The 26,581-nt window shown below is 47.2% G+C and overlaps 1 protein-coding gene across 2 annotated transcripts; it reads left to right on the forward strand.

Moving 5' to 3' along the window:
• Positions 1-294: 294 nt before the first annotated feature.
• BSCL2 (BSCL2 lipid droplet biogenesis associated, seipin) lies at positions 295-25,955 on the forward strand. 2 transcript variants are annotated; one of them, XM_083418603.1, is made up of 12 exons: positions 323-546; positions 1,446-1,514; positions 4,219-4,857; positions 9,575-9,656; positions 11,876-12,019; positions 13,359-13,493; positions 13,917-14,014; positions 14,696-14,837; positions 15,768-15,843; positions 17,498-17,578; positions 22,473-22,556; positions 25,580-25,955. In XM_083418603.1, the coding sequence occupies exons 3-12, from the start codon at positions 4,649-4,651 to the stop codon at positions 25,738-25,740; spliced, it is 1,212 nt and encodes a 403-aa protein (XP_083274729.1). In that variant the 5' UTR covers positions 323-546; positions 1,446-1,514; positions 4,219-4,648; the 3' UTR covers positions 25,741-25,955. The 2 variants fall into 2 exon arrangements, with proteins under 2 accessions (XP_083274728.1, XP_083274729.1); XM_083418602.1 differs by lacking the exon at positions 1,446-1,514 and having other exon boundaries at positions 295-546.
• Positions 25,956-26,581: the final 626 nt, after the last annotated feature.

Here is a 26,581-nt window from a genome sequence, read left to right on the forward strand (position 1 = left end):
TGTAGTCCCAAAACATCTGGAGGGCCAAGTTTGCCTATGCCTGATTTAGGAGCTCAAAGCAGCTCACACTATTTTGCCCTCTCCCCATTCTAGCCTCACAGCAATCCTGTGAGGAGGACTGACCAAAGGCCACCCAGTTAACTGAGTGGAGATTTGAACCCCAATCTTCCTTCCCCCCCCCCGCCCCCCCAGCACCATTGTCCTTGGCAGAGGATGGGAAGAGGCCTAGTTCCCCTCCTCCTCCTCCTCCTCCTGCACTGCTGCTGCAGTCGCCATGGAAACGGTAGGCAGGCGGGCAGCATCAGCATCCTTCTCCCCACGTGACTGGAAGATGCTCGCAGCAGGAGCGTTTAAAAAAGAGAGAGAGGCCCGCCTCCTCCTCTTGCCTCCCCCTCCCCGCCCGGAGGATCGGCAAGGGCGGGGCCAAACCCGGAAGAGGCAGGACCAGAGCCCGTTTTTGGAGAGGCAGAAGAAATAAGAAGAGGAGGGGGAGCGAGGGGAGGAGGAGCTGCAGCCTCAAGCCGGCGCTGGAAACAACTAACTAAGGTGGTTTGATTCTCACCCCCCTTCTCCAAGTGTAGCTGGGACCAGAAGTCCAGGTGTATAATTATCTGTCCCCGCATATGTGACTGGGACCCAGGCGTTCGGGTATCTACTTTTCTTCCTCCCTTCCCCTCCATCTGTGGCTAGAACCCAGGCGTCCGGGTGTCTAATTATCCGCCCCCCCCCACTTTAGTTTTGGTTGGGACACAGGGGTCCAGGTGTCTAATTATCTCCCCACCCACCTAGTTGTGGCTGGAGTGTGTAAGTAGCTTTCTGACCTCCTTTACCCACTTAGGGTGCTGTGTTTGGAGCCCAGGTGTCCTTCCTTACACATGCACACCTGCTTTCGAATGAAACCTCGCGGTGCATGGCTTACTTCTCCTCAAGCTGTCGTCCGTCAAAGATTTGGGTAATGGGAACTCTCCCTCCCCCCCCCCGCAAAAAACAATATGGGATGCAATTCGGAAGTGCAGAAACTTGCCTTAATCCCCTTGTTTCTGGTGTATATTTAAATCAATGCCCCCACATACAAAATGCCTCATTTTTCACTCTCGGTTTTATTGGCTGGGAAGTGCTAGAAGGTCTTGCCTTTGCTGTGACCTGGTGTGTTAAGTATATTTTTTTAAAACACAACAAGATTTAGCTAGAATTGAAACTGGGCTAAGTTTTGCTTGGAGTAAACCCATGGAAATCCTTGTGCTTAACTTAGTCATGTGCACTCATTTCGGTGTGGCTACTCTGAGTAGGACTAATATTGGATAGGACCAGATGTTGGGCGTTCGTGTGTGATATAGTGTGCACATAGTTGGGAAAATTGCACACCTTGGGTGGTTTCAAAAGAGGGTTATCAATCAGGGCTATCACAATGTTCATGTGCTGCCTCCATTGTCTTCAAATACCAGTTGCTGGGAGTCACTGTTGAACTCGGTTCCTGCCTACAAGCTTCCCACTGGGGGACCTGTTTGGCTGCTGTGAGTAAAAGATGCTGGACTAATTCGGCTTTTGGCCCGATTCCGCAGGATTCCTCTTCTGTTATTTTGCTTCTCAAAGGGCCCAGACCTAAATTGGAGCTTAGTCTATGTAGCTGAAACTCTGGAACTGGGAGAGATAGTAGCTAGATCAGGGTTTGCTGGTATATTGGTGCAGAATGAAGTGGATCAGTGAGGGTTTCTGATTCTCAGTAGTTTAATAGCAAGTTTTATGTGTTCCCCAAATATTAATATGATTTTATATACTTGAGTGCTGTGACAAAGTTGCTGTTTAAAACCCCCGGTATAGAAATTATCTGTCACTACTGGCCTCTGTTTATCTTTCAACCTCCATGTTCCTTACTTGTATAAATGTGAGTACAGCACTAATTACCGTAGTTGTCTTTGATAAGGTCTTTCTGAACTTTTTTGTGCTACTGGTATCTTTAGAGATTTAGGGAAAGACTTGTTTGTTAAACTTTTTTTTGCGTGTGATCTTGACTGTGCAATGAATGTTTCATATCTATAGGGAGGCTATAATTATAGTGTGTGTGCTGGCTTCCTGATTAGGATTTCTATATTCTATTAGGAAATGTGCCCTGTAACCTGCTAAGGACTGTGCTCTGGTTGTACTTGTATATTGGGGATTTCTTCACCGTTCCTGGGTGTTGCTTTGACTATAATTTGGAAGAACAGCAGGTAGAAAAATAAATTTGATTGTGGCTGGCTAGCTGCGTTTTAAAGTTTTGTGTTGGGATCCTTGGTCCAGAATAACGTAAGTATAATTTGTTTCTGAATATGCTGGTTATCCCAATGGTGTTGCTTACTGGGGTGCAGTAGCTAACGACCTCAAGCTCCAGAACCAGCACTTTATATCCAGTTCTTACTTAACTCTCCAAGCAACTATTTGCACCTGACTCTATTTGATAGATCAAAGAGTAGCAGTAAGGGAAATAAGTAGCTCATAGAAGCTGAAAGTTTGGGCTTTACTGCCTTAGAAGCTTGCCCTTTTTTCTTTAGCCACCTCCTTCTCTCTAAAGTTCTGTAAACACTGGTTCTGTTCTGCATTGAGGTCTAGTTCTCACTGAAATGTCGGCTTGTGTCTGAGCTGTCGCTCTTCATCCTGCAGTAGGTGGCTTCCTATTGAATGGATATCCCTGCATGTAGAAAGTTATCGTGTTAGGGAAAAAGTTTTTCCCTACCTTTCTAGTTTTCTGTGTGCAGGGATATTTTACTTTTGGGAGGGACATGGGCCTTTTTCTTTGCATGTGGGTGGGGGTACTCTGAAGTTGTGCAACCCTGATACAATTGTTGAAGAATTAGGCCAGGACATGGAAAGCATTGAAACAGAATTGTAGAGTTGGACCGGACCACCAGGCCCATCTATCCAACTCCCTGCAATACAGTGGTACCTCGGGTTACAAACTTAATTCATTCCTGAAGTCCGTTCTTAACCCGAAACGTTCTTAACCCAAGGCACCCATTCCCTATATAGGCCTCCCGCGGCCCCGGAAGCGGATTACGTTCATATCCCAGGGCAAAGTTCGCAACCCGGAGCACCTACTTCCGGGTTTGCGGAGTTCGTAACCCGAAGCGTTCGTAAGTAGGACGGTTCATAAACCGAGGTACCACTGTACAGGAATCTTTTGCCCAACATGGGGCTCGAACCCACAATCCTGAGATTAAGAGCCTCATGCTCTACCAGCAAAGCTGGCGGTTCCCTCACCGGGAGAAATGAAGTTACAGGGAAGCAGGCAGAGGGCCTTCTCAGTAGGATCATAGAATAGAATCATAGAGTTGGAAGAGACCACAAGGGCCATCGAGTCCAACCCCCTGCCAAGCAGGAAACACCATCAGAGCACTCCTGACATATGGTTGTCAAGCCTCTGCTTAAAGACCTCCAAAGAAGGAGACTCCACCACACTCCTTGGCAGCAAATTCCACTGTCGAACAGCTCTTACTGTCAGGAAGTTCTTCCTAATGTTTAGGTGGAATCTTCTTTCTTGTAGTTTGGATCCACTGCTCCGTGTCCGCTTCTCTGGAGCAGCAGAAAACAACCTTTCTCCCTCCTCTATGTGACATCCTTTTATATATTTGAACATGGCTATCATATCACCCGTACCTTCCCTGAGGAGCACCCTTCCATCTTATATCAAACAAAAAAACAACTATATGACTTTTAGGGACGTTTTTAATATTTGATGTTTTATTATGCTTTTATATGTGCTGGAAGCTGCCCAGGGTGGCTGGGGAAACCCAGCCAGATGGGCAGGGTATAAATAATAAACATTATTATTATTTGCAATAAATCTCTGCTATGCACTGATGAAGGTAAGTGGTGGGCAAGGGATCAGAGATGCTGGTGTCCATTGTGATTATTGTTGTGACCTGCAATTGAAAAACAAGACACGTTTATGAACTAATAATTAGTCCAGAGGAGGAACTCAGGTGTTCCAATTCCTACATCCCATTCCTTTTCCCTGTTTGCTGTCTACCCCTTTGGTCTCTCCCAGAAGTTTGATACTCCTTGCTTGACCTTCTACATTTCCTCTGGATCCTCTAACTCTCTCCATCAACGGACTCCTTCCCTCTTCTGTTCACCCTTCTTTAAAATTCACCCCAATTCTGTTCCCCGCAAAATCTGGTTTCTCTGTGCTGAGATTTTCTCTGACCTTCGATTTGTTATCTTTATTTCCCCTTTCTCCAGGCACCTTCCCACCCATGATGGCGCTGAGCCTGCCGAGTTCCTGATTCCCACGAGGACGGTGTGCTGTGTTAGGCAGCCCCGCCATCCGCCATGTGCCGGAGTCACTGACCCCCAGGCCACCCCGTCTTTCTCATGGATATAAAGAGCCTGCAGAAAGCCAAGCGACGCAAACAGGGCAGCATGCGAAGCAGGAGCCAGAATCTATTCCCTGAGTAGGAGGCCTGGTTGCCATCCAGCTGGGAACAAGGGGAAAGTTTTTACTCTTATTATTTTTACTAGCCGCCTCATTGCCTGAGGATCTGCTGTTACATTCCTGGTTTTTCTCCCAGTTGCCATTGAAGGCATCGAAGCTGCTCCGTGCATTGACTCCTGCCGGTTTGACGACTTCGTTCCGCTGGATCCCTCTCTGTTGCCTTCTCCTCCCGGCGCCATGGCGGGCAGCACCGGACCCTTCCTGCCATGGGCGCAGGAAGTGGCGATGCTGTTGATGCTCCGTGTGCGCCGGACCGTCCTGCAGACGGCCATTTTGCTCTGCGTCCTGTTGCTTCTCCTCTGGATCTCAGTCTTCCTCTATGGCAGCTTCTACTACTCCTATATGCCTACGGTCAGCTACGTCAGCCCCGTCCACTACAAGTTCAGGTCAGTTTTGAGTTGGTTTCCGTGTAGTGGTTAAGAGCTGTGGACTCGTAATCTGGTAAACTGGGTTCTCTTCCCTGCTCCTCCAAATGCAGCTGCTGGGTGACCTTGGGCAAGTCACACTTCTCTGAAGTCTCTCAGCCCCACTCACCTCACAGAGTGTTTGTTGAGGGGGAGGAAGGGAAAGGAGAATGTTAGCAGCTTTGAGACTCCTTCGGGTAGTGATAAAGCGGGATATCAAATCCAAATCTTCTTCTTCTTCTTCCATTGCAGTCCTCTTTTGGGCCCTCCACCAAGTTAGGTGGGGTGGGGGTCTTTTCTGTGGTGGCACCTCGGCTCCGGAACAGCCTTCCTGAGAAGCTCCTCCTGCCACCATCGCTGGTGTCTTTCAAGTGCCAGGCTACAACTGTCTTTAGTTTACCAGAGCTTTTTTAACTAAGTGTGACTTTTATGCAAGGTGTTGTTTACAAGGTGAAAGAAATCATAATCCTAGACTTTTAGCTGACCCTTTAAAATTCATGCAAGGGTAAACAAGTTGGCTCTGAAGTGAGGTCCAGCACCAAGGGCCTTCTGGCGGTTCCCTCACTGCGAGAAGCCAAGTTACAGGGAACCAGGCAGAAGGCCTTCTTGGTAGTGGCGCCCGCCCTGTGGAACGCCCTCCCACCAGATGTCAAAGAGAACAACAACTACCAGACTTTTAGAAGACATCTGAAGGCAGCCCTGTTTAGGGAAGCTTTTAACGTTTGATGTATTTTAATACTTGGTTGGAAGCCGCCCAGAGTGGCTGGGGAAGCCCAGCCAGATGGGCGGGGTATAAATAATAAATTATTATTATTATTAGTTATTTGTGTCGCTGCTGTTGGATGATGTGCACACAGTATGTCATAGCAGTAGACTTGCTCTAGTGCAGTGGTTTTCAATCAGGGTGCCGTGGCACCACCTTGGGGTGCCTTGAATGGTGGTCAGGTGTGCTGGGGGCAGCACTGGCCTCCGTCCCTCTTTCCTTCCTTCCCTCCCTCTGATGCTCTGTCACATCTGTACCTCCAGAGGCTTGTGCAGCTGTTTGTTGCAGCAGCCCTGGCTACAAGTTCTCCAGGCGAATGGTGCCTCTGGGGCCGGCCGAGGGGTGTTGGTTACCGGGAGGTCAGTGGCCTCGGAGTAAGTAAGCGAGCGGGCAAGGATTCCTGAGGAGAGGGGAGAGGAGGGTGAGGAACCCTCCACAAGGGAGGGTGTCCACAAAAAGGGTGAGAGCTCATGGCTCATCAGGCAAGGGTCAACATAACTGAGTTCCTGAGACTCAGAGCGTGTTTCCCCAAAGGAAAGCCACAGAAAGAATATACTGTGGTACCTCGGGTTAAGTACTTAATTCGTTCCGGAGGTCCATACTTAACCTGAAACTGTTCTTAACCTGAAGCACCACTTTAGCTAATGGGGCCTCCTGCTGCTGCCGTGCCGCCGGAGCACGATTTCGGTTCTTAGCCTGAAGCAAAATTCTTAACCTGAAGCACTATTTCTGGGTTAGCAGAGTCTGTAACCTGAAGCGTATGTAACCTGAAGCGTTTGTAACCCAAGGTACCACTGTATTATGAGGGGAAGAAAAACATCTCTCTCTCTCTCTCTCTCAACTGTTTTGAAGTACAGTGGTACCTCGGGTTACAGACGCTTCAAGTTACAGACTCCGTTAACCCAGAAATAGTGCTGCAAGTTAAGATCTTTGCTTCAGGATAAGAACAGAAATCGTGCTCTGGCGGCGTGGCAGCAGCAGGAGGCCCCATTAGCTAAAGTGGTGCTTCAGGTTAAGAACGGACCTCCAGAACGAATTAAGTACGTAACCTGAGGTACCACTGTACTTGGCTAAGGGAGCCATGGACTCAAAAAGGTTGAAAACCTCTGCTCTGGTGTAACAGTTTCCAGAAGAGTAGCTCTAGTCGTCTTTGCTGCAAAAGACTAAAGGCAAATCTTCGGAACACAGGAAGATGGGCCCATTTGAGGCAAGGTTGAAGAACGCTGTTTTGCTTCATCAGATGATCGTGCTACCACCTCCCAAACCTTTTGGCATCAGTGTTGCTGGGGTTGGTTTTTCTCCTCCTCCCTTTGATCTTATACACACACACCCCGAATTTTTTATCTTGCTTTTGGTGTGTGTGTGTATTTGCTTGTCCTGCGAGGAAGCCACCCACCGTTCTACCGCAAGGTGCTGTTTTGGGTGTGGACCTGCCCTTCTGCTGCATCTCTGCCCCAGGTGCTCCTGTCACACCTGAGGCAGCGACACAGCCAAAAGCAGAGGCTGAGCTAGGAGGCCGAGTCGACTCGGTGACTCATGGTGAGGCACAGCAACAGGCTTTTCTGTGGCTGGGAACTAATTCTCTCAGCAAACAGTTCGGTTTTCAAACTATCCTCTCCATCTCCGCCTGCAAGCTTATATGGGTGCAGAGATTGGGGATCGCAGGAGTCAGGATCTGGATGGGGGAGGGAGAGAGCAGTTCATAAGAAGTTGCCTTGCACCATGTCAAACCGTTGGTTCACCTAGACTCTGGCTGGCAGCAGCACTCCAGGATTTCAGACAGGAAGTCTTTTCCTCAGCCCTACCTGAGACCTTCTGCATGCAAAGCCGGTCTGAGCTGCAACCCTTTCACTAAACACACCTTGAGGGGCCCCAGTTCTCAGGTGGTTTACCATTGCCTGGGGTTGTATCTCTCCCAAATTCAGTGGGGGGACGGAACTTCTGTAACTGTGGCTTAGCACAAAAAAGAAGCCCCGAACAAAAAAAGCTAGGATATCTGGGCAAAAAAGTAGGCCAGCAGCTTTTTGCCTTGATACGCTATTTCGTTGTTGCAGGGATTTTGTTCAGTGTGAAGTAGCACAACCCAGACACAGATTTAGGCTCCTGGTGACAATGAAGCCAAGAGTCCGGCTGAGGTGAAGGCAAGGGCCTTAGCTCATCGACAGAGCATCTCCTTTGTGTGCAGAAGGTCCCAGGTTCAGGCCCGGCGTCTACCAGCGGGGCTTGGAATGCCTAGCCCACCTGAAATGTTGGAGAGCTGCTGCCAGTCAGTGTAGACAACACTGAGGTAAACGGACCTGACTTGGTAATAAAATAGCTTCTATGTGGGGTGTCCCTACGAGAAAAAGTTCCAAAGCTTCTGCAGCTTTTTAGCTCAGAAAAATGTAACAAGGGGAAGGTCAAAAAATGATGTTTGAAAAACTGGATAGACAAGCTTTTTTGCTCTGCTCCCCCCACACCTTGGATATTAGAACTCTTATGTTGTTGCTTGCTGTTTTGAATTTCTTCCCACAAGTCATCCCAAAAGAATTTACAGTATAGTAACATACATAAAACAGTTACATACATAAAGGTAAAGGGACCCCTGACCGTTAGGTCCAGTTGTGGCCGACTCTGAGGTTGCGGCACTCATCTCACTTTACTGGTTGAGGGAGTTGACGTTTGTCCGCAGACAGTTTTTCTGGGTCATGTGGCCAGCATGACTAAGCCGCTTCTGGCGAACCAGAGCAGTGCACAGAAACGCTGTTTACCTTCCCGCCAGAGTGGTACCTATTTATCTACTTGCACTTTGACGTGCTTTTGAACTGCTAGGTTGGCAGGAGCAGGGACCAAGCAACGGGAGCTCACCCCGTCACGGGGATTTGAACTGCCGACCTTCTGATCGGCAAGTCCTAGGCTCTGTAGTTTAACCCACAGCGCCACCCGCGTCCCCAGTTACATACATAAACAGCAGTTGATTGCAGATATATAAAAAAACAATTAAAAATAAATATAAACGTGATACAGCACATACATAAAATCATTTCAGATCAGAGACAGATTCCAACTGTTGCCCCGTCTACTCAGTGTCAGGAGATTAAGGGGCTGACCAAAGGAAGTACTAACTCCACACAGTGTGTACATATATTTGTGGAATTTGCTGCATTAGGATTCCTGGGGTGGCCTCTCGCTTAGACAGCTTTGAAAAGGGATTAGGGGGGGGAAATGAATGGGGTTGGGGGGTGAGGAGAGTTCTGTTAAGGGCCAGCAGTTGTGGTCGCTAAGTGGATCTTCCATGTCAGGAGCAAAATTCCTCCGAGTAGCAGTTGCCAGAGAGCAGCCGTGAGAGAGGGCTGTTAGCTTTGTGCCCTCCCAGAGACACTGTTGCTGTTTTGATTATTAACATTAACTTTACCACCCGCTCTTCGCCCGCAGGTCCCAAAGTGGGCTACAACAATTTAAAATCCGTAAGTAGAAATAAGAAAATACTACATTCACAAGAACAGGGCCGGGCCTGGAAACAGACATCTCAGGTGTCAAAGGCCCAGGGCAAAGAGCTGCGTCTTCAGCATTCGCCAAAAGCTGTACAGAGAAGAAGCCAGGCGCACCTCTGTTGGAAGGGAATGCTGCAACTTAGGGGCTGCCACAGAGAAGGCCCTGTCCCAGGCGACCCAAACTTCTTAGGGAGGTGGAATTATCAGAAGGGCCTAGTCTGCCGATCTTAACACCCAGGAGAATCTGTAGCGAAGGAGGCTGTCTCTCAGATATTTGGGGCCAAAGTCATTCAGGGCTGTTTAAACACTAGCATGAGCCCCTAGATCCAGAAATTGACTGGCAGCTGTTTTAGAACAGGGGTTATATCTAAAGGAGCTCCATCCAGAAACCTGGACTTCGTGTGGCAGGTCTCTCAAGTTCTGAATGTGACCTTGTTCGGGATCTTTTGTCTCTCCCCCCCAGGACTGACTGTGGCCAAATTGGATCAGAACTGTGCTCTTTCCCAGTTGCCAACGTTTCTTTCATCAAGGACAGCCGGGACCGGGTGAGTTTCTGGCTTCACTGGCCATTGATGTGTTTGGCACTAAGGCTGACATGCAGGTTCATCCGCTGTTGTCTTGAATCGAACAATGGAGACGTGGTCGAGAAGAATCTGGTCTAGGGACATTTCCCCCCATCCTGCAGTCCGGCTAACTTCTTAACTGAACTCAACAATTTATACACTGCTTAATCCCAGTCATGACAATTGCATATGGTGCCTTGAGCGCTTTGGAGGGAAGTACCGTATTTTTTGCTCTATAAGACTCACTTTTTCCCTCCTAAAAAGTAAGGGGAAATGTGTGTGCGTCTTATGGAGCGAATGCAGTCTGTGCAGCTATCCCAGAAGCCAGAACAGCAAGAGGGATTGCTGCTTTCACTGTTCTGGCTTCTGAGATTCAGAATATATTTTTTTTCTTGTTTTCCTCCTCCAAAAACTAGGTGCGTCTTGTGGTCTGGTGCGTCTTATAGAGCGAAAAGTATGGTACATTTTTTTAAGACTTCTGCGTTCCATGGTATAGCAAAATCCCACAAATTCCCTTTCCCAGAGCTTGCAAGAAACTGTCTGCTCAGAACAGTTGGTTGGTGAATAACCCCTGAGCCGGATAATGTTTTAATATTTGTTTATACCGCTTGCTATAATAAAAAAATCTGTCATTTTCATTTTAAAAATAGAAGTAAAAACTAGATAAAAGGAGAACATATATATATAACACAGATGAGACTGATCTGTCTACAAAATGGAGGTGAGACCCTCTTTTTACCGAAAAACTCATTTCCAAAGCTCTGAAGTGTCTTTCATTACAGTCCTAATTAATTCTTATTGGGGCACAAGTTCCCTGGGAGCAGAATCTAAGCTCTGCCAGTGTCCCAGAAGATGTGCCAGGTTTCTTTTAAGAAGTAATTTCATCACCTGCACCCCAGACAACGGTACTCCTGGAAGGCATGGGATAATTTCTTTCAGCAAACTGTCTCTAGTTTATAAGTGAACCTTAATTATAGCATGCACTAGACCTTGGGCGCTTGGGCAGAAATGCCCAGTTCAGCATATTTCGGAAGGGCTTCTAGCTCACTGGCAGAGCACATACTTAGATCTCAAAATGTGCCGGGTTCAAGTCCCTGCCAATTGACATTAGGCAAATGCCATCACTGTCCTCTTTTTGTTTATTTATATTTTATTTTATAATTTTTGTTGAAAAATGAAAAGTTCAAAATTACAAGTGTACCGAGTGGACGCAAAAGAAGAAGAAACAAGGAACAGTACCCATGTGGAAAACAAAATGGGGGAAAATCAGTGTCCTCTTTTTAGATGCCGGCTGAAAAATTCCTTCTGTTTCAGTAGGCCTATCCAGACATTTAAATGTCTTAAACATGTCTTTATTATGAACTGTATTTTATTATTATTATTACTACAGAAGAGTTTGCCATCATGGCCTCTTCTGTGAGGAAGGCAGGATATATTTATTTAATAAGTAAATAAAATGGATTGTGGATATAATGCAAAAGGATATAAATCCAGGTCCATGGTCCATGTTCCAGACAAGTTAGGACACTCTTATTGTTCCCATTTTACAGATAAAAAGACTGAGAGAACAGCACCTAGCCAGAAGCCTGAGATGAGATCTGAGCCTGGGCCAGAGACTTGTGCTCTTGGCTGCAATGCTACGCCCATTATCTGCGGCCTCGCAATTAAATCTATAAAGAACTAGCGCCCCATAAAAATAAGATTATACCAGCCCACGGGTGCCTAGCCTAAAAAAGAGAGGAGCGGATTGAAATTTTCTCTAAGGCTATCCTGCCTAGTCATCGCAAGGAAGCAGAGAAGGTGCATAGCTCATTGGCAGACAATCTGCTTTGCATGCAAAAGGTCCCCCGTTCAATCCCTGGCATCTCCTAGTAGGGCTGAGGTGGGGGCTTCCTGCTCTAAAACCATGCAGAACTGCTGCTGGTCAGTGTAGACAACACTGCGCTAGATGGACCAATGGTCTGACTCGGTCTAAGGCAGCTTTCTATGTCTGTATTCCTTTCGAAGGGAAAAGAAGACTGCTGCTGCTGTACTTAAGTTGAGTGCAAAGCTAGCCCTAATGGTTTTAAGATGTTATTTAATGAAGGACCCTAGAATTCCACTGATTAAATGTGAGGGTGTAAGGGTGTGTGTGTGTGTGTGTGTGTGTGTGTGTGTGTGTGTGTGTGTTGGTGTTTCTCTATCGCCTTCTCTGCCCTCAGGTCCTCATGTACGGCCAACCGTACCGCATCTCGCTGGAATTGGAGCTGCCAGAGTCGCCGGTCAACCAGAACCTGGGAATGTTCATGGTGGTCATTTCGTGTTACACCAAAGGTGGCCATATCATCTCCTCTTCGGCCAGAGCAGTATGTCCAGGGTTTGCGGGGGAACTGCGTGGGTGGAGGGGGAGCGGCTGAGTGGTGTTTTCTCCCCAGTGACCTTTGGCTGGAGTGATGACAAGAGAACTGGCCTTTTCTGCAGTAATCCCCCTCCCCGTTAAGGGAACCCCTCTCCCGGGAAGCCTGCCCGGAGCCAGCCTTGCCATGATTTCAGCAACGGGCAGGTGTGTTTTTGTTTTCCCAGGCTTTGGGCAGCACCGGTGATACATACTTGAGGGTATAGGTAAAGGTAAAGGTACCCCTGCCTGAACGGGCCAGTCTTGACAGACTCTAGGGTCGTGCGCTCATCTCACTCTAGAGACCGGGGGCCAGCGCTGTCCAGAGACACTTCCGGGTCATGTGGCCAGCGTGACAAAGCTGCTCCGGTGAACCGGCACCAGAGCAGCACACGGAATGCCGTTTACCTTCCCACTAGAAAGCGCTACCTATTTATCTACTTGCACTTAGGGGTGCTTTCGAACCGCTAGGTGTGCAGGAGCTGGGACCGAACAACGGGAGCTCACCTCGCCGCGGGGATTCGAACCGCCGACCATGCAATCGGCAAGTGCTAGGCGCTGAGGTTTTACCCACAGCGCCACCCGCGTCCCTTGAGGGTATAGGGCAGTATAAAATTATTATTATTATCATAAATTTAAAGCATTGCATTTGTTTTTACTGTTTATGTACAGATTTTATGGTATTTTTTAGAATAATAATAATAATAATAATAATAATAATAATAATAATAATGGTAAAGTTTAAGGTAAAGGTAAAGGGACCCCTGACCATTAGGTCCAGTCGCGTACGACTCTGGGGTTGCAGCGCTCATCTCGCTTTGTAGGCTGAGGGAGCCGGTGTTTGTCCGCAGACAGCTTCCGGGTCATGTGGCCAGCATAACTAATCCACTTCTGGCGAACCAGAGCAGCGCACGGAAACGCTGTTTACCTTCCCGCCGGAGCGGTACCTATTTATCTACTTGCACTTTGACGTGCTTTCGAACTGCTAGGTTGGCAGGAGCAGGGAACGAGCAACGGGAGCTCAACCCGTTGCGGGGATTTGAACCGCCGACCTTCTGCTCAGCAAGCCCTAGGCTCTGTGGTTTAAACCACAGCACACCCTCTTAAATGTTGCCCTCTTGTCGGATACTCCATTCCATTCCTCTCCCAACAGCCGGTCAGCATTCTGTGGCCATTCTCACTCTTCACTGGGCTGTTTTGGGGGAACTCCCTCCAGTCCCCTCTAATTTTTCTTTTCCCTAAAAGATGCTTTGCACTCCCTTAACGGTGACCCCGTGACCGAGCCTGCGCTCTCCCTCTCTCCTGACTAGGCAATGCTACACTACCGCTCGAGCCTGCTGCAAATGCTGGACACCTTTGCCTTTGCCAGCTTGTTCTTGGCTGGTTTCACAGAACAGAAGCAGATGCTGGATGTGGAGCTGTACTCAGACTACAAGGAAGACTCGGTGAGGGGATGGCATTGGTCTTCTCCTTGATTTCCTGCTTCCTCTGAGAAGACTGTCACTTCCTGTTTCCCATCTCCTGGCCAGTCCTTCATACCTGACAATATTTTTCTCCCACCACCTACTGGGGTAGTTTGGCAACCTTTGGACTGCACCCTGCACTCAGCTCTTACATTGTGTCTCCTACAAGCTGTCAGCCTTGCTCTGGGTTAGTTAGATCTCGCACGATCTTGTGGGATAATCTGACTTCCTGTGAGATTTTGCTAGTGCATCCCCACAAGTTAATTGCCCAAGTTAAATGCATATAAGACCTTCCTTGGGGAGGGAGGGACGATCTCTCTGCATTTTGGGTAGGCACAGGTCTTTGCTGTTACATGGACACACAAAAGATGAATCGGTGACCTTGGCTTCTCTTTCTGCTTGTAGTACGCACCAACGGTCGGTGCCGTGATTGAAATCCAGACCACAAAGATCCAGATTTATGGCGCTCAGCTGCGCATTCATGCCCATTTCACTGGACTGCGGTGAGGACTGTTGTTTATTATTTATATTAGCGTTTTTTTAGATTCTTCAACATGTAAAAATACAACGGACTTGAAGTAGAAATCATTCACAGTTCTACTGCAAGGCAAAGGTGATTCACAGTTCATTTCATCCGGCAGTTGTGGTAACTCCTTCCTTGAGTAGTTTGGAAAGTTTTGAACTAATTCGGTGAACTTCCTTAAGCCAGACTAGTTCATTCTAAGCACGGAGAAAGAAGAACAAGCTTGTTTGGGCCTCTTTCCACAGCACACTCCAGGGAGCAAATTGCAGAAGGGACAGTTGCAAAATCAATTTTTAAAAACCACAGAAAAACTATTATTTTTTAAATGTATTTATACCTCAGCCTTTTCCCTACTTGGAATTAATGGCCATTTACAGCATTTAAAAACAACCGTATAAAATACAAAGTAATACAAACAACACTAGATAAAAATGATATTTAAAATATATCAGAGCAAAGGTGGAACCAGCAATTGAAACCCAGTTTGCCCTGACAGCAGCCCAGTGACTGACACCTGCTTCTTGGTTTTCAAAGGCCTGTGTTGAATGGCAAGGATAAAAGAGAGGGAATCAGTCTAGCCTCTCTTGCGGGGGAAATTCCACAATATGAACAATGCACCTCTTAACACCTTCCCCTTCCTTCCTGCTCTTGTCTCCCATAGATATCTGCTCTACAATTTCCCGGTGACGTCCGCCATCTTGGGTGTGGCCAGCAACTTTACCTTCCTGAGCGTCATTGTCCTCTTCAGCTACTTGCAGTGGATCTGGGGCACCGTGTGGCCCAGAGAGTCCTTATCGATGCAGGTGAGGGACGGTGCCAAGGTTTGGGAGTGAACTGCGTTTTGTAACTTGTCACGACCCTGGTTGCTTGGCCCAAAAGGAGACATGGTTGGAGCAAGCACACCTCACCTTTTCTTAAGTCATACAAATGAACCACTATTGCCACATATTGCTTAATATACCAACCTGTACTGCTATTAGTAATTTAGTACTACTACTACTAATTTATTACTTATACCCCGCCCATCTGGCCAGGCCTCCCCAGCCACTCTGGGCAGCTCCCAACAGAATACAGTTGTACCTCGGTTTACAAACTTAATCCATTCTGAAAGTCCGTTCTTAAACTGAAACCGTTCTTAAACTGAGGTGCGCTTTCCCTAATGAGGCCTCCTGCCGCTGGTGTCCTTCCACCATTCAGATTCCGTTCTTAGATTGAGGTAAAGTTTGCAAACTGGGACACTACTTCCCGTTTTGCAGAGTTCGTTAACTGAATCGTTCTTAAACAGGGCTGTTCTTAAACCAAGGTACCACTGTATTAAAAACACGATAAAACATCAAACATTAGAAACTTCCCTGAACAGGGCTGCCTTCAGATGTTTTCTAAAAGTCAGGTAGTTGTTTATCTCCTTGACATCTGATGGGAGGGTGTTCCACAGGGTGGGCGCCACTACTGAGAAGGCCCTCTGCCTGGTTCCCTGGAACCTCACTTATCGCAGTGTGGGAACTGCCAGAAGATCCTTGGAGCTGGACCTCAGTGTCTGGGTTGGATGATGGGAGTAGAGATCGCTTAATATACCAACCTGTACAAATATAACCAGCACAGTATACACTTCCTTCCACCCCTCAGCTGAGTCTCAGTAAAAGAAATCTAAAACTTGGGAGTGTTCAGTTACCAACAAAATTCTGATTTCCGTCCTGTCTTTTTTCTCTCTCCCCCACCCCATCTCCGGGTAGTTATCTGGCCGGGAAAGATCCGGAATGCTTCAACATTCAGAAGACGTCCGCCGACGGATTGTGGTCCCTAAAGAAGGTACCGTGGAATTGGGAGTCAATTTCTTTTAGGGCTGTTTTGGTGGCACCTTCCCAGGTATGGAGCTTTCCCTTATCCAGTTGTTGCTGGACTCCCAACTCCATCAGCCCCAGGCAGAATGGCCTAATGGTCAGAGATCGCAGGAGTTGTAGTCCGGCAACATCTAGAGGCCCCTGCACCGGCTACTCCTGTCTTAGGCCACATTCACACCATATATTTAAAGCGCTATGGTATCACTTTAAATAGCCATGGCTTCCCCCAGAGAATTATGGGAGCTGCAGTTTAAGGGTGCTGAGAGTTGTTAGGAGAGTTTTGTTTCCCCCACAGAGCAACTGTTCCCCCAGTGGTTCAACCGTCAACCCCTCTTCACAGGGAACTCTGGGAATTGTAGCTCTGTGAGGGGAATAGGTGTATCCTAACAACTCTCAGCACCTTTAACAAACTACAGTTCCCAGAATTATTTGGGGGAAGCCACCCACCAGTGTTTAAAGTGATATCATAGTGCTTTGAACATATGAGAATCATCAGCTGCTGATGTTTTCACGTTCTTCTGTTTTCTGGTGAAGACTTTTTGTTTTCCCCTCTCTGAGATTTATTTTTGTTTTCACACTTCATTAAACAGAACAAAGCAAACTTCAGCGAGTGCATTGCAAATTTCAGAGTACAACGAATCTTCGTTTCCTTTCGACTATATATATATATATATATATATATATATATATATATAGCAGCTGAGTCCAGCGGTCCTCACATTAGGTTTATTCATTAGAATGACACCTCTCTCTCAAAAGAACTTTGGGATGTTGGCATTCTAAAAATCGCCCTTCTTTTCAGTGCCACTCTTTAGCATCTTGTATATCAACATTTCAGGGTCTTTTTTATGGCATTTGGGATATGTCTGCCCTTTACAAAGTTGTTTTTTAAAAAAATTATCTGGGGTTGGGCTGTGGCATCATGCCTGCTGTTTGTTTAAATCTCTGCTCTGGTTCTTGCCTTGTGTTTTTGTTGGATTTTAGAGAGGGTTTTAGTTTTGTTTTGGCATAGCATGGATTTTGTTTCAAAATTGTTTTGACTTCCTTATGTGGGCATCTGCCCAGAGGACTGCAGGGAAAGTGATAAATAAAAGGGGCTAAGTTCTGAGCTTTACCTGAGGGTGCAAGGCTGCAGGGCCCAGGTTAGTAATGGTTGAAAAACCATTCTCTCCTCTTATTATTAATTTGTTTAGCAGCATTTTTTCAAAACAGAAGTCAAAACAGCCACTGGCATTTCAGGGTAGCGCTCGAGAAAGCGTTGGGTTGCAGCCAGCTGACGTTCTACTCAAAAGTAGACCCACTGAAATGAATGCGCCCAAAGTTGACCATGTCCATTGATTTCACTGGGACTGGTCAGAACAGGACTAACACTGGATATGACCCACCATTCCTGGCAAGATTGAAATGATTAGCTGTGAGGCTATGTGACTGTTTTTCAGGTACTCTTTTTAAATGTTTTAAATGTGTTTTTATTTCATTTCTAATTGTTTCACTACTTTGCTTGCTCACCAGGGCTCCTCTTTGGGAGGAAGGGCAGGATAGAAGTTTGAGCAAAAGCAGCGGTAACAATGCAACAAATAAAATTACTTTGAACTCTTTTTTTGGTTGCCTTTCTTCTGCAGGCTCTGAGGAAATAGAGGCTGCCTCACGTCAGCCAGAGGATGTGGGGGCTGATGAAGAGGAGGACGAATTGTCGAGAGCAGGTCTGCACTTTTTTAAGATGCTCTTTCACCTTTTGGACAATCCCTTTAAATATATATACAATTGCTCTTCTGGATCAGACCAAAGGGCTAGATCAGGGGTTGGCAACCCGCGGCTCCGGAGCCGCATGTGGCTCTTTTACACCTTTGCCGCGGCTCCGGGGCAGATACTAGCGAGGGGAGGAGGCGCATTGTGCGCCCCGACACTCCCCACTGTGGCGGGCGCTGTACTGGCTGTGACGTCGCATGGGGGCGGTGCGTGCATTAGTCACGCACCATCCCGACGTCACCTTCCCGCCTGCTACATTGTAAGGGGCATGTACACTGGTCACTGCATTGAAAGGGGGCATGTACGCTGGTCACTGGGGAGTGAAGAACACACACAAAAAGGTAACTTGTTAATTTAACGTTTATTTCTATGAGGAGGAGTAATTCTGAGGGGTCAAACAAAGAAATAATAAAAAAGTGACAAAAAAGTTATTTTTATAATGACGAGTTTTGCGGCTCCCAGGTTTTTTTTCTTTGGAAACGGGTCCAAGTGGCTCTTTTTGTCTTAAATGTTGCAGACCCCTGGGCTAGATGGATGAGGAGTTTGTTGCCCACAGTGGCTGGCCAGCTGTCTTGGAGGGGCTAACTTGCTGCTTTCCCCCACTTCCCTTGAACTCCAAGGTGGCTTTGCTTGGCTGCTGGAATGTGTCTTTGAACTCTAATGATGCCTCTCACTTGCCTGGTTGGAATCTATGCAGTCATACCTCGGGTTGAAGTTGCTTCAGGTTGAACACTTTCGGGTTGCGCTCCGCGGCGACCCGGAAGTAACGGAATGCGCCACTTCCGGGTTTTGCCGCTCACGCATGCGCAGATGGTCAAATTGATGTCACGCACATGTGCGGAAGCGGCGAATCGTGACCCGCGCATGCACAGATGCGGGTTGCGTACGCTTTAGGATGCAAACGGGGCTCCAGAACGGATCCCGTTCGTATCCAGAGGTACCACTGTACAGTCGTATATCCATTTGACTTCCGAAACGTTCGACTTCCAAAGCGCGGCTTCTGATTGGCTGCTGGAAGCTCCTGCAGCCAATTGGAAGCCCCGCCGGACATTTGGCTTCCAAAAGAACATTCAAAAACCGGAGTAATTGCTTCCGGTTTTCGATTGTTCAGGAGCCGGAACGTTTGACTCCCAAGGCATTCGGGAGCCGAGGTACGACTGTACAGGGAACCGGGCCTGTGGGGGGCAGCTGTACACTTGCTCCGGGCCTTAGAGGGCTAAGCTGGGCAGGGGGGCCTCTAGGGGCCTGCCAGACTTTACGTTGTCATGCCAAGAACGCCATGGGCCTCTCAGCAGACTGGGGACTTCTGTCCCGGGCCTCAGACAAGCTCTGCACAGGCCTGCAGGGAATGCTGGTGATTTAATGGGATGGAATGGAGTAATCGGGAAAGGGGCTAGCTGGATCCTTGGACAAGAACATTGCAATATTTTTTGTTTCCAGCTCCACTCATCTAATTCTTGTTTTCAAACCCATGTGCTTATGATGTTGTACATGGTCTAAAAGTAGATAAAAATGACCTTTTTAAAGAAAGAAGGAAGGAAGGAAAGAAAGAAAGAAAGAAAGAAAGAAAGAAAGAAAGAAAATATTTATTTGATCAAAAAGATATAATTGATTAGCAAATAAAGATAAAACAATGTGGTTGTTTGAAATTAAACACACACAAAGCAATAAACAATTAAGGATACTAGAGGACAAACAAAATAATTCCTTTTCAACTAATGACAACTAATTATTTTGTTAGGATAGCAGTGTTCAAATGCCTCTGGGAAAATATACTATTAGTCAGAATTTGTTTCAGTTTCAGGTGTGAATTATGGTAAGACCTTGAGGACAACATCTTGATATTTATTTTTTAAAAACATTTTATTATTATTTTTTAAAAGTGCATGTTACTACATGTCCAGTATCAATTATAACGATCATACTTTTTCTCACGGATTGTGAATGCAACAGTTGACATCTACTTAAACCACACTTTCTTCCAAGTAGTTTCACATACACCCCCCCCCCCATGCATGGTGAAATCTCGCTTAGTAATTAATTCAGTATATTTATTAGTGGCATTTTTTGTATTCAGGTGCCTCAAAGCAATTCGCACGCACACAATGAAATAACATTAAAATCAGATAAAAACAGCAGCAAACTGTTTAAGATACTCATCTGAAAATATATTTTAAAGGGACAAGCCCTACCCACCCCACTGAGTTGGCGAGATGCGGCTACTCTCTGTTCCCTTCCATGCATGATGTATGTCATTATGACGTTAACGTTCTGCAGAAATTAACCTCTGGACCAATTTCTCAACATAACTTGTATCTGGATCTTGTTTTCACCCCATCTGGACAGGCACTGCGCCAGCTGCCTTAAGATTTTGTAATTATGCACAACATGAAATGGCCCTGTCTTTGGTTTTTATCTTGAACCCACTGAAAACAAATTGGGTAATCTTGTATTGTAGTGTGTGAAGGGCGAAACCTCCTCTCCTGCAGCCCATCCCTGGGTCTCTGTTCGAAGTTCATGGTTTTAAAAGCCTTGGACGTGCCCCTTCACCTGCTGGCAAGGTGCAAGGTCCCAGTTGTGTAAGCTGTCCATACACACACACACAGAGTGTGAGTTGTCCTTCTTTGTACCTTCTCCAGCTTTATGATATCCAGAGCCAAATTTTAAAACCCTTTTTAAAAATAAATTTTTATTGGCGCTGTGGGTAAAAGCCTCAGCGTCTAGGGCTTGTCGATCGAAAGGTCGGCGGTTCGAATCCCCGCGGCGGGGTGCGCTCCCGTTGTTCGGTCCCAGCGCCTGCCAACCTAGCAGTTTGAAAGCACTCCCGGGTGCAAGTAGATAAATAGGGACCGCTTACTAGCGGGAAGGTAAATGGCGTTTCCGTGTGCGGCTCTGGCTCGCCAGAGCAGCGATGTCACGCTGGCCACGTGACCCGGAAGTGTCTCCGGACAGCGCTGGCCCTTGGCCTCTTGAGTGAGATGGGCGCACAACCCTAGAGTCTGGCAAGACTGGCCCGTACAGGCAGGGGTACCTTTACCTTTTTACAAAATTTGACATTGTTCATTTCACTTTCAGTTTAATAATTTCTTACGTTTGGGCTTCCGGTCCTTACATCCATAATGTCCCTGTTGCGTTCCTTTTATCTGCTGCCATAGCTGCCATTTATTTTCTGTTGTATTACAACTCATTTATTCTAAATAATTTTAAATTTCAAATTTGAACTAAATTTTAAATTCCGGTCTGTTTGCTATAATGCAGGGACAGGGAATCATTTTTGTCCCCAGAGCCGCATTGCCTTCTGGGGGCCACATGGCAGTGGTGGGAGGGGCAGCAAGTTTAAATGTTTACCTTTGTGCGGTGGGCTGGTTTCTATATGCATTCATGCAACCCCCCTCTGTCTCCATCTGGATAAGCAAGAGGCATTACTGGAGTTCAAGGACCTGTTCCAGACAGGCAGAAAATACTGAAGGAGGGTGTGAAGTGAGGCTGGCAAGGCAGGTGGCCTCAGGATTGTGGCCTGAGGCTCCCCACCTCTTCTGTACAGTGGTACCTCGGGTTAAGGACAATTCGTTCCGGAGGTCCATTCTTAACCTGAAACTGTTCTTAACCTGAAGCACCACTTTAGCTAATGGGGCCTCCCACTGCTGCTTCGCCGCCGTAGCACAATTTCTGTTCTCCTCCTGAAGCAAAGTTCTTAACCTGAGGTAATATTTCTGGGTTAGCGGAGTCTGTAACCCAAAGCTTAGGTAACCTGAAGCGTATGTAGCCTGAGGTACCACTGTAATGGGTGGAATGAGGGCCAATAAGCCAATATTTGATATTCCGCTCTACAGAATTCCCTGCGGGTTGGTGGTTCTCATGTCCAGGCATGAGGCAAACAACTTACTCTTTTAAATGAATTGTGTCACCCTGTTCTTAGAGTCAAATGGTACAGGTCAGGTTGTAAATAATGATTTTAAAAATCTAAAGGTGCTGAAAAAGATGACAAAGGAGGTGACAAAAAAAACGTCTCTGGGGAAGGGCCAGAGCATTTGTTCTGCTTGCAGAAGATCCCAGCTCCAATCCCTGGCATCTTAGCTCAGCTGGTTACAGCATGGTGCTGATGACACCGGGGTAATAATAATAATAATAATAATAATAATAATAATAATAATAATTTATTATTTATACCCCGCCCATCTGGCTGGGTTTCCCCAGCCACTCTGGGCGGCTTCCAACAAACACTAAAATACAATAACCTATTAAACATTACAATAACCTATTAAACATTAAAAGCTTCCCTAAACAGGGCTGCCTTCAGATGTCTTCTAAAAGTCTGGTAGTTGTTGTTCTCTTTGACATCTGGTGGGAGGGCCTTCCACAGGGTGGGTGCCACTACCGATAAGGCCCTCTGCCTGGTTCCCTGTAACTTGGCTTCTCGCAGTGAGGGAACCGCCAGAAGGCCCTTGGTGCTGGACCTCAGTGTCCGGGCAGAACGATGGAGGTGGAGATGCAGGTTGCGGGTTCGATCTCCATCTGGGACAGCTGCATATTCCTGCATTGCAGGGGGTTGGACTAGATGATCCTCAGGGTCCCTTCCAACTCTGATTCTATGATACTCCAGACAAGGCTGAGAACGACTCCCTTTCTGAAAGCAGCCCTGGGGAGCCGCTGCCAGTCAGTGTAGACGGTGCTGAGCAAGATGGACCAGTAGACCAACTCTGTATCAGGCAGGTTTCCTATGAGGGCGTTCCACGAATGGGGTATTCTGCCATGATTTCCATGCCATCTTAGACGCTCCCTCTTTTCAACACATGATTTCCAGCCTACAGGCCTGTCTTGATTTTCTTCCTCTTGCTTCTGCAACAGTTGCTGAGATGCAGGCCCAAAAGAGCAATCTGGAGAAACCTGATTCTGGGACAAGGTCCAGTCTGGACAATGGGATGAGCGAAGGTAGGTGGCAAGTCCTGGTCTTCACCTGAGCTTCCTTCACCCCCCCCCCCCTCCTGGATCCATGTTTTGCATGCAGTATATACCAATAAGCAAGGAGACTCTGCAGAGCTAAAGGGACACACACATATCTATATATGCATGCACCCACCCCAGGGTGGAAAACTTCAGGCCTAGTGCCCAAATGTGGCCCTCCAGTCTTCTCTATCCCACCCTTAGGACTCTCCCCAGGACACACCCATTTTCAGCCTTCCTTCACACCCATCTTAAGTGATTTGGCCATGGGCAGCAGTCATAATACCTGTTGCTTTCTTGGGTGGGGAAGTGTGTAAATAATAATAATAATAATAATAATAATAATAATAATAATAATAATAATTTTTATTTATACCCCACCCTCCCCAGCCAAGGCCGGGCTCAGGGCAGCTAACAAGCAATAATAAAAACAAGTTGAATGAATACAACTGTCGTTTATTCAACCCAACATACAACTTAAAAACAAGATTAAAATACAACAATTAAAATAATGAAACATTAAAATATTAAAATGCAGCCTCATCAAAGGAGGAGAAAGGAAAAGAAAAAAGAAAGAGGGGGAGGGAATCAAATTGACTCCAAGCCACAGGCCAGGTGGAGCAACTCTGTCTTACAGGCCCTGCGGAAAGAAGTCTCATGAGGCAGAGCGTTCCACCAGGCCGGAGCCAATGTTGAAAAGGCCCTGGCTCTGTTTGAGGCTAATCTAACTTCCTTAGGGCCTGGGACCACAAGGGTGTTGTTATTTATGGACCTTGAGGCTCTCCATGGGGCATACCGGGAGAGGCGGTCCCGTAGGTACGAGGGTCCTAGGTTGTAAATGAACCTCTAACTGTTGTTAAGCTGGCATGTAGCCTGCTATACAAAGGTAAGCATAGCATAGGACTCCCCTTCCTTGGGGGTTTTTAAACAGAGGTTGGATGGGTTAAGGCAGGGGTCAGCAGACTTTTTCAGCAGGGAGCCGGTCCACTGTCCCTCAGACCTTGTGGGGAGCCGGACCATATTTTGAAATAAAATAATGAACGAATTCCTATGCCCCACAAATAACCCAGAAATGCATTTTAAATTATTATTAAATTGAAAGTGAAATGAACAATATCAAATTTTGTGCAAAAAGCTAATAAAAATTATTTTTAAAAGGGGTTTTAAAATTTGGCTCTGGATATCATAAAGCTGGAGAAGGTACAAAGAAAGACAACTCTCACTCTCTCTCTCTCTCTGTGTGTGTGTGTGTGTGTGTGTGTGTGTGGACAGCTTAGCCAACTGGGACCTTACAAGCTGCCAGCAGATGAAGGGGCACATCCAAGGCAGGCTCCACAAATAAGCCAGAGATGCATTTTAAATAAAAGCACTCATTCTACTCATGTAAAAACCTGCTGATCCGCGGGTCCAATTGCCTTCTAAATCCAGCCCGTGGATGGTCCAGCATGTTTTTACATGAATGGAATGTGTCCTTTTATTTAAAATGCATCTCTGGCTTATTTGTGGGGCATAGGAATTTGTTCTTTTTTTTTTTCTTCCAAAATATAGTCTGGCCCACCACATGATCTGAGGGACGTTGGACCGGTTCATGGCTGAAAAAGGTTGCTGACCCCTGGCTTAAGCTGTCATGGATGCTTTAGCGGAGATTCCTGCATTTCAGGGGGTTGGATTGGATGACCCTCCGGATCCCTTCCAACTCTACAATTCTATGATCCTATTATCCTTTGCCCCGCCCTCTTTGTTCTCTGGCCTCACCCACCTCATGCTTACCATGGGAAGTCAGCTGTGTCCTGGTGGTCCTGATGACAGAAATTTCCCTCACACACTGATGCTGTTGCTTTCTAATATCAGGGAGCCCCCTTCGGTAGCGTTTCACGTCCTTTCTAGGAGGACTAGAGAGAGACTTAATTTTTAAAAAATGAAAGCTCAGAGTCTGCAGTAGGGCTGGGCGATAGCTGGTTTTCGACATCGTGATATATCACCAGCTAAACATTGTGTTATACTGATACATCACAATGTCTGAAATAAGGATGGAGCTATGTAGCAGTTCGAAAGCACCCCCGGGTGCAAGTAGATAAATAGGGACTGCTTACTAGCGGGAAGGTAAACGGCGTTCCGTGTGCTGCGCTGGCTCGCCAGGTGCAGCTTGTCACGCTGGCCATGTGACCCGGAAGTGTCTGCGGACAGCGCTGGCTCCCGGCCTCTAGAGTGAGATGAGCGCACAACCCTAGAGTCTGGCAAGACTGGCCTGTATGGGCAGGGGTACCTTTACCTTTACCTTTATGTAGAAGCACTGGCAACTTCAGTTTTTCTTCCATCATGATTTTTGCCTGCACCTGCTCTTGTGGTTTGCTGCCCCCTGCAGGAGAGAGCTGAGCCTGCAGAGTTAACACAGGCAGAGAATTGTGATTTTTGCATAGCAAATTCATAACTCACAATACAGTGGTACCTCGGGTTAAGAACTTAATTCGTTCCAGAGGTCTGTTCTTAACCTGAATCTGTTCTTAACCTGAAGCACCACTTTAGTTAATGGGGCCTCTTGCTGCTGCCGTGCCGCCGGAGCACGATTTCTGTTCTCATCCTGCAGCAAAGTTCTTAACCCGAGGTAATATTTCTGGGTTAGCGGAGTCTGTAACCTGACGTGTCTGCAACCTGAAGCGTCTGTAACCCGAGGTACCACTGTATATTGCCAGGTCTTTCAAACCAGTTTTGTACAGTCATACCTCGGGTTACAGACACTTCAGGTTGCGCGTTTTCGGGTTACCGGAACGGGTTACTTCCAGGTTTCGGTGCTCGCACGGCACTGCGGGTTGCGAACGTTGTGGGTTGCGAACGTGCCTCCCGCACGGATCACGTTCGCGACCCAAGCGTCCACTGTATAGCAATATATCACCCAGCCCTAGTCTGCAGTATCTGCTTAAAGTCACAACCGTTTGAAATGCCTGGATAACAGGGGCTTCTTTCCAACATGTGAATACTGATTTATCTCCCGTTTGCTTATTCATTCGCAGAGACGGAATTTGAGTCTGTGGACAATTCCACGCTGCTTGCTGAGGCCAACTTCCCAGCCCCTTCCTGGGAGGGGGACCCTTCAAGCCTGCTGCCCCCGGGGGCCAGGACCCTCACGCCAGGCTCGGAGATCCGGCAGAGAAGTACTTGCTCCAGTTCCTGAAAAGGGGGCGGGCGGGTTTGTTTGCGGCCTCAGGAGCCCCTCCTTAGCCTTTTGCACTGCTCCCAATAGCTTGCACCCACCACAGGCCTTGCTCTCCACAGGGAGCCTCTGCTCCCAGCTTGTGTTTACATTCCAGCTCCTTTTTCTCTCCCCCCACCCCCTACTCCTCACCCGGAGACACTGTAACTTAAAATAAAGATTTACCTGCTAACGAATTAGTTGCCAGTGTATTGCAAAAACTCTGTGCTGGAGAAAAGCCATGCCGTGAATTCTTGTGCACTGGGAGGTGGGTTTGGGGTTTTTTAAGCCATGTACACCCTGGACTAGATTAGAAGCCTAGGATGAGTCTTAGGACCTCTCCACCCTTCCGTTTGTGTGTGATTTCTAGGTCTGTGATTTGTAGGCACAGGTAGCTGAGATTCCAGCATTGCAGGAGTTTGGATTAGATGACCCTAAGGTCCCTCCCAACTCTATAATTCTGCGATTTAGGGATGCGGGTGGCGCTGTGGTCTAAACCACTGAGCCTCTTGGGCTTGCTGATCGGAAGGTCAGCGGTTCGAATCCCCACGATGGGGTGAGCTCCCGTTGCTCGGTCCCTGCACGGGGTTTATAGAGGAATGTCTCCTTTTTCCTGATGCAGAATCTGAGTTGCCTGATTGATGGGCTTCACCACCACCACCCTGCATGAAATGCACCCAGGAAGTTGCCTTGGCCCAACACTCATGTTCCTTTGGCTGTTTGAGCTGCCACTTTGTCAATTAATAGGGTTTTCCGATAATCATTGCAGCCAGAGGAGGGTCCCACCCAACCTGACGTCTTTTAGTTTGCAAAGATCCAATGT

The sequence above is a fragment of the Podarcis tiliguerta genome, assembly GCF_965153285.1.
Source record: "Podarcis tiliguerta genome assembly, chromosome: 16".
Classification (NCBI taxonomy): Eukaryota; Metazoa; Chordata; class Lepidosauria; order Squamata; family Lacertidae; genus Podarcis; species Podarcis tiliguerta.

What these genes read in the sequence shown, in the direction of transcription:
- BSCL2 (XM_083418602.1), top strand. Translation starts at nt 4,649, where the DNA reads ATGGCGGGCAGCACCGGACCCTTCCTGCCATGGGCGCAGGAAGTGGCG. An exon ending in TCAAGGACAGCCGGGACCGG is followed by an intron (nt 9,657 to 11,875) that starts GTGAGTTTCTGG and finishes CTCTGCCCTCAG; the next exon opens with GTCCTCATGTACGGCCAACC. An exon ending in GGACAATGGGATGAGCGAAG is followed by an intron (nt 22,557 to 25,579) that starts GTAGGTGGCAAG and finishes ATTCATTCGCAG; the next exon opens with AGACGGAATTTGAGTCTGTG.